Source organism: Oncorhynchus tshawytscha, unplaced genomic scaffold (genome assembly GCF_018296145.1).
Source record: "Oncorhynchus tshawytscha isolate Ot180627B unplaced genomic scaffold, Otsh_v2.0 Un_contig_881_pilon_pilon, whole genome shotgun sequence".
Lineage (NCBI taxonomy): Eukaryota > Metazoa > Chordata > Actinopteri > Salmoniformes > Salmonidae > Oncorhynchus > Oncorhynchus tshawytscha.
Genome location: NW_024609695.1, coordinates 156,460 through 165,000, shown reverse-complemented (window position 1 = coordinate 165,000; position 8,541 = coordinate 156,460). Strand labels below are relative to the sequence as shown.

General features: G+C 37.3%; 1 protein-coding gene across 6 annotated transcripts in view; it reads left to right on the top strand.

Annotated features, from left to right (window-relative positions):
- Positions 1–8,541, top strand: part of fhod1 (formin homology 2 domain containing 1) — a gene marked incomplete at its 5' end in the record, with an annotated part of 154,715 nt that overhangs the window by 140,206 nt on the left and 5,968 nt on the right. For all 6 annotated transcript variants that reach the window (XM_042317004.1, XM_042317003.1, XM_042317002.1 and 3 more), the window contains 2 exon segments: positions 83–262; positions 5,870–6,046. In XM_042317004.1, the coding sequence (XP_042172938.1) occupies positions 83–262; positions 5,870–5,875 (186 nt within the window).

The following is an 8,541-nucleotide window of genomic DNA, read 5'->3' as shown; positions in this document are numbered from 1 at the left end:
CTCTCTCTCTCTCTCTCTCTCCGTTCCTCTCACTTTCTCCATTCCTCCTCTTCTCCCCCCCCCTCTCTCTCTCCCCACTCAGACAGAGAAGTTCTCGGGGGTGGTGTCTCCCCAGTCCCAGGACAGCCCCTCCCTTGTCTCCAGGCCTACATATCCAGATCCAGATCCAGCCCAGGAGGAGCATGACAACATGAAGAACATGCTGAACACCTCCAGCGGTACCGACCACCAGGGAACCTGCGCCGCAACCGGGGCTACCGCAGTAAGACACACAGGGATGCAGACACACCAATACACACCCAGCAGGTCCTCTGTCTGCTAACATGGTGCTCACTCTGGAATGGGTTGGTATTTCAAGCATTATGAAGAGGAATAAATCTGGAGTAAACTAAATACACACACACACACACACACACTATCAGTCTCTGGAGGGAACTAAATACACACACACACACACACTACCGTTCAAAAGTTTGGGGTCACTTAGAAATGTCCTTGTTTATCAAAGAAAAGCAAAAAAATGTGTCTATTAAAATTGATCAGAAATACAGTGTAGACATTGTTAATGTTGTAAATGACTATTGTAGCTGGAAACGGGTGATTTTTTATGGAATATCTACATAGGTGTACAGAGGCCCATTATCAGCAACCATCACTCCTGTGTTCCAATGGCACGTTGTGTTAGCTAATCCAAGTTTATCATTTTTATTCATGGCTGTGTTTTTAGGCAACATTGTGAGTGAGCCCACTCCCTTGGCTGAGAAGCAACCCCACACATGAATGGTCTCAGGATGCTTTACTGTTGGCATGACACAGGACTGATGGTAGCGCTCACCTTGTCTTCTCCGGACAAGCTTTATTCCGGATGCCCCAAACAATCGGAAAGGGGATTCATCAGAGAAAATGACTTTACCCCAGTCCTCAGCAGTCCAATCCCTGTACCTTTTGCAGAATATCAGTCTGTCCCTGATGTTTTTCCTGGAGAGAAGTGGCTTCTTTGCTGCCCTTCTTGACACCAGGCCATCCTCCAAAAGTCTTTGCCTCACTGTGTGTGCAGATGAACTCACACCTGCCTGCTGCCATTCCTGAGCAAACTCTGTACTGGTGGTGCCCCGATCTCGCAGCTGAATCAACTTTACGAGACGGTCCTGGCGCTTGCTGGACTTTCTTAGGCGCCCTGAAGCCTTCTTCACAACAACTGAACCGCTCTCCTTGAAGTTCTTGATGATTCGATAAATGGTTGATTTCGGTGCAATCTTACTGGCAGCAATATTCTTGCCTGTGAAGCCCTTTTTGTGCAAAGCAATGATGACGGCACGTGTTTCCTTGCAGGTAACCATGGTTGACAGAGGAAGAACAATGATTCCAAGCACCACTCTCCTTTTGACGCTTCCAGTCTGTTATTCAAACTCAATCAGCATGACAGAGTGATCTCCAGCCTTGTCCTCATCAACACTCACACCCGTGTTAACGAGAGAATCACTGACATGATGTCAGCAATTAATTGCAAAGTCCCTCTTTGCCATGCAAATAAACTGAATCCCCCAAAAAACATTTCCACTGCATTTCAGCCCTGCCTAATCACTATTCATAACATTCTGGAGTATATGCAGATTGCCATCATACAAACTGAGGCAAGCAGACTTTGTGAAAATTAATATTTGTGTCATTCTCAACATTTGGCCACGACAAGACATACTATTCAATTCTACAGATATACTATATATACTATCCACATACTGTTCATAATGACTATACAGTACATCCCATCACATATCCATACACACACACACACACACACACACACACACACACACACACACACACACACACACATACACACACACACACATACATATATATATAATATTTATACATTATTTTACTTTTAGATGTGTGTATTGTTGTGCATTATTAGATATTACTGCACTGTTTGAGCCAGGAACACAAGCAATTAGTTAGATATTACTGCACTGTTGGAGCCAGGAACACAAGCAATTAGTTAGATATTACTGCACTGTTGGAGCCAGGAACACAAGCAATTAGTTAGATATTACTGTACTGTTGGAGCCAGGAACACAAGCAATTAGTTAGATATTACTGTACTGTTGGAGCCAGGAACACAAGCAATTAGTTAGATATTACTGCACTGTTGGAGCCAGGAACACAAGCAATTAGTTAGATATTACTGCACTGTTGGAGCCAGGAACACAAGCAATTAGTTAGATATTACTGTACTGTTGGAGCCAGGAACACAAGCAATTAGTTAGATATTACTGCACTGTTGGAGCCAGGAACACAAGCAATTAGTTAGATATTACTGTACTGTTTGAGCCAGGAACACAAGCAATTAGTTAGATATTGTTGGAGCCAGGAACACAAGCACTGTACTGTTGGAGCCAGGAACACAAGCAATTAGTTAGATATTACTGCACTGTTGGAGCCAGGAACACAAGCAATTAGTTAGATATTACTGCACTGTTGGAGCCAGGAACACAAGCAATTAGTTAGATATTACTGCACTGTATATTTATAAATACAAATATATTTATATGACCAATACATCTGTTAAATATATTTATAGGACACCAATATCTGTTAAATATATTTATATACATCAATACATCTGTTAAATATATTTATAGGACACCAATACATCTGTTAAATATATTTATAATACATCTGTTACACCAATACATCTGTTAAATATATTTATAGGACACCAATACATCTGTTAAATATATTTATACACCAATACATCTGTTAAATATATTTATAGGACAATAATACATCTGTTAAATATATTTATATCTGAAATATATTTATATACATCTGTTAAATATATTTATAGGACACCAATACATCTGTTAAATATATTTATAGGACACCAATACATCTGTTAAATATATTTATAGGATCTGTTAAATATATTTATAGGACACCAATACATCTGTTAAATATATTTATAGGACACCAATACATCTGTTAAATATATTTATAGGACACCAATACATCTGTTAAATATATTTATAGGACACCAATACATCTGTTAAATATATTTATTTATCTGTTAAATATATTTATACCAATACATCTGTTAAATATATTTATAGGACACCAATACATCTGTTAAATATATTTATAGGACACCAATACATCTGTTAAATATATTTATAGGACACCAATACATCTGTTAAATATATTTATAGGACACCAATACATCTGTTAAATATATTTATAGGACATCTGTTAAATATATTTATAGGACATCTGTTAAATATATTTATAGGACACCAATACATCTGTTAAATATATTTATAGGACACCAATACATCTGTTAAATATATTTATAGGACACCAATACATCTGTTAAATATATTTATAGGACACCAATACATCTGTTAAATATATTTATAGGACACCAATACATCTGTTAAATATATTTATAGGACACCAATACATCTGTTAAATATATTTATAGGACACCAATACATCTGTTAAATATATTTATAGGACACCAATACATCTGTATAGGACACCAAATATTAAATTTATAGGACACCAATACATCTGTTAAATATATTTATAGGACACCAATACATCTGTTAAATATATTTATAGGACACCAATACATCTGTTAAATATATTTATAGGACACCAATACATCTGTTAAATATATTTATAGGACACCAATACATCTGTTAAATATATTTATAGGACACCAATACATCTGTTAAATATATTTATAGGACACCAATACATCTGTTAAATATATTTATAGGACACCAATACATCTGTTAAATATATTTATAGGACACCAATACATCTGTTAAATATATTTATAGGACACCAATACATCTGTTAAATATATTTATAGGACACCAATATCTGTTAAATATATTTATAGGACACCAATACATCTGTTAAATATATTTATAGGACACCAATACATCTGTTAAATATATTTATAGGACACCAATACATCTGTTAAATATATTTATAGGACACCAATACATCTGTTAAATATATTTATAGGACACCAATACATCTGTTAAATATATTTATAGGACACCAATACATCTGTTAAATATATTTATAGGACACCAATACATCTGTTAAATATATTTATAGGACACCAATAATACATCTGTTAAATATATTTATAGGACACCTGTTAAATATATTTATCTGTTAAATATATTTTAAATATATTTATAAGACACCAATACATCTGTTAAATATATTTATAGGACACCAATACATCTGTTAAATATATTTATAGGACATAGGACTGTTAAATATATTTATATACATCTGTTAAATATATTTATAGGACACCAATACATCTGTTAAATATATTTATAGGACACCAATACATCTGTTAAATATATTTATAGGACACCAATACATCTGTTAAATATATTTATAGGACACCAATACATCTGTTAAATATATTTATAGGACACCAATACATCTGTTAAATATATTTATAGGACACCAATACATCTGTTAAATATATTTATAGGACACCAATACATCTGTTAAATATATTTATAGGACACCAATACATCTGTTAAATATATTTATAGGACACCAATACATCTGTTAAATATATTTATAGGACACCAATACATCTGTTAAATATATTTATAGGACACCAATACATCTGTTAAATATATTTATAGGACACCAATACATCTGTTAAATATATTTATAGGACACCAATACATCTGTTAAATATATTTATAGGACACCAATACATCTGTTAAATATATTTATAGGACACCAATACATCTGTTAAATATATTTATAGGACACCAATACATCTGTTAAATATATTTATAGGACACCAATACATCTGTTAAATATATTTATAGGACACCATCTGTTAAATATATTTATCATGTTAAATATATTTCTGTTAAATATATTTATAGGACACCAATACATCTGTTAAATATATTTATAGGACACCAATACATCTGTTAAATATATTTATAGGACACCAATACATCTGTTAAATATATTTATAGGACACCAATACATCTGTTAAATATATTTATAGGACACCAATACATCTGTTAAATATATTTATAGGACACCAATACATCTGTTAAATATATTTATAATACATCTGTTAAATATATTTATAGGACACCAATACATCTGTTAAATATATTTATAGGACAATACATCTGTTAAATATATTTATAGGACACATCTGTTAAATATATTTATAGGACACCAATACATCTGTTAAATATATTTATAGGACACCAATACATCTGTTAAATATATTTATAGGACACCAATACATCTGTTAAATATATTTATAGGACACCAATACATCTGTTAAATATATTTATAGGACACCAATACATCTGTTAAATATATTTATAGGACACCAATACATCTGTTAAATATATTTATAGGACACCAATACATCTGTTAAATATATTTATAGGACACCAATACATCTGTTAAATATATTTATAGGACACCAATACATCTGTTAAATACGACCAATAAAATGTTATGTTTGTTTCCTCCTCTTCTAATGCATCTCCATTTTAAATAAAGTTTGATTTGAATTCCTTCCCCATTTTTAAATAAAGTTTGATTTGATTTCATCCCCATTTTAAATAAAGTTTGATTTGATTCCATCTCCATTTTAAATAAAGTTTGATTTGATTTCATCTCCCATTTTAAATAAAGTTTGATTTGATTTCATCCCCATTTTAAATAAAGTTTGATTTGATTTCATCCCCATTTTAAATAAAGTTTGATTTGATTTCATCCCCATTTTAAATAAAGTTTGATTTGATTTCATCCCCATTTTAAATAAAGTTTGATTTGATTCCTTCCCCAGGTCTAGGCCCAGTTAGTCCATCCCAGATGTCTGTAGCCAAAGAGGACAGTGCTAGCTCCCAGGATGATGCTACGGATGAGATCATGGATCGGCTAGTCAAGTCTGTTACCAGGAGCCCCTCAGAGAGGCCGTCCAGCCCCAAGACACGCAAACGCTCCCGCCTCAACAGGAAGTCGTGTGAGTACTACAACATGGAGAGGAGGGGCCTTTAAGTAGACCAGAGCCAGTTGTTGAATTGATCCCTTCAACTAAACTAAACTCTCTCTGTTTCTTCACCTGTTATTTCCCAAGTGATCCGCTCTGAATGTCGAGAGGCTGCTGTACTACCATTTCATACAGCTCCCACTGTTCATCACTAGCCTTGTAGGTGTGCAGGCTTTTGTTCAAGCCCAGCACCTAATTTAAAAATATATATTTTTTTATTTCACCTTTTATTTAACCAGGTAGGCTAGTTGAGAACAAGTTCTCATTTACAACTGTGACCCAGACCAAGATAAAGCAAAGCAGTGTGACACAAACAACAACACAGAGTTACACATGGAATAAACAAACATACAGTCAATAATACAATATGTCAACTAATCAAGGTCTTCAATCTGGTCGATACCAGTTACAGTAGTGTTTGGCTGGAACAAGAGACATCCACTCTGTAGTCCTACTAGACGAGGCTTGGTGACTACTGTCTTCCATCCACTCTGTAGTCCACTACTGTAGTCTACTCTGTAGTCCACTCTGTAGTCCTACTAGATGAGGCTTGGTGACTACTGTCTTCCATCCACTCTGTAGTCCTCTGATAGTCCTGTCTGTAGTCCACTCTGTAGTCCACTCTGTAGTCCACTCTGTAGTCCACTAGTCCACTTGGTGACTCTGTAGTCCACTCTGTAGTCCTACTAGATGAGGCTTGGTGACTACTGTCTTCCATCCACTCTGTAGTCCTACTAGATGAGGCTTGGTGACTACTGTCTTCCACTCCCACTCTGTAGTCCTACTAGATGAGGCTTGGTGACTACTGTCTTCGTCCACTCTGTAGTCCTACTAGATGAGGCTTGGTGACTACTGTCTTCCATCCACTCTGTAGTCCTACTAGATGAGGCTTGGTGACTACTGTCTTCGTCCACTGTAGTCCTACTAGATGAGGCTTGGTGACTACTGTCTTCCATCCACTCTGTAGTCCTACTAGATGAGGCTTGGTGACTACTGTCTTCCGTCCACTCTGTAGTCCTACTAGATGAGGCTTGGTGACTACTGTCTTCGTCCACTCTGTAGTCCTACTAGATGAGGCTTGGTGACTACTGTCTTCGTCCACTCTGTAGTCCTACTAGATGAGGCTTGGTGACTACTGTCTTCGTCCACTCTGTAGTCCTACTAGATGAGGCTTGGTGACTACTGTCTTCGTCCACTCTGTAGTCCTACTAGACGAGGCTTGGTGACTACTGTCTTCGTCCACTCTGTAGTCCTACTAGATGAGGCTTGGTGACTACTGTCTTCATCCACTCTGTAGTCCTACCAGACGAGGCTTGGTGACTACTGTCTTCCATCCACTCTGTAGTCCTACTAGACGAGGCTTGGTGACTACTGTCTTCGTCCACTCTGTAGTCCTACTAGACGAGGCTTGGTGACTACTGTCTTCCATCCACTCTGTAGTCCTACTAGACGAGGCTTGGTGACTACTGTCTTCCCTCCACTCTGTAGTCCTACTAGACGAGGCTTGGTGACTACTGTCTTCGTCCACTCTGTAGTCCTACTAGATGAGGCTTGGTGACTACTGTCTTCCATCCACTCTGTAGTCCTACTAGATGAGGCTTGGTGACTACTGTCTTCCCACTCTGTAGTCCTACCAGACGAGGCTTGGTGACTACTGTCTTCGTCCACTCTGTAGTCCTACTAGATGAGGCTTGGTGACTACTGTCTTCGTCCACTCTGTAGTCCTACTAGACGAGGCTTGGTGACTACGGTCTTCGTCCACTCTGTAGTCCTACTAGATGAGGCTTGGTGACTACTGTCTTCCATCCACTCTGTAGTCCTACTAGATGACGCTTGGTGACTACTGTCTTCGTCTACTCTGTAGTCCTACTAGATGAGGCTTGGTGACTACTGTCTTCTGTCCACTCTGTAGTCCTACTAGACGGGGCTTGGTGACTACTGTCTTCCATCCACTCTGTAGTCCACTCTGTAGTCCTACTAGATGAGGCTTGGTGACTACTGTCTTCGTCTGTAGTCCTACTCTGTAGTCCTACTAGTCCTACTAGAGGGCTTGGTGACTACTGTCTTCGTCCACTCTGTAGTCCTACTAGATGAGGCTTGGTGACTACTGTCTTCGTCCACTCTGTAGTCCTACTAGATGAGGCTTGGTGACTACTGTCTTCATCCACTCTGTAGTCCTACTAGACGGGGCTTGGTGACTACTGTCTTCATCCACTCTGTAGTCCTACTAGATGAGGCTTGGTGACTACTGTCTTCATCCACTCTGTAGTCCATTCTGTAGTCCACTCTGTAGTCCTACTAGACGAGGCTTGGTGACTACTGTCTTCGTCCACTCTGTAGTCCACTCTGTAGTCCTACTAGATGAGGCTTGGTGACTACTGTCTTCGTCCACTCTGTAGTCCTACTAGACGGGCTTGGTGACTACTGTCTTCCGTCCACTCTGTAGTCCTACTAGATGAGGCTTGGTG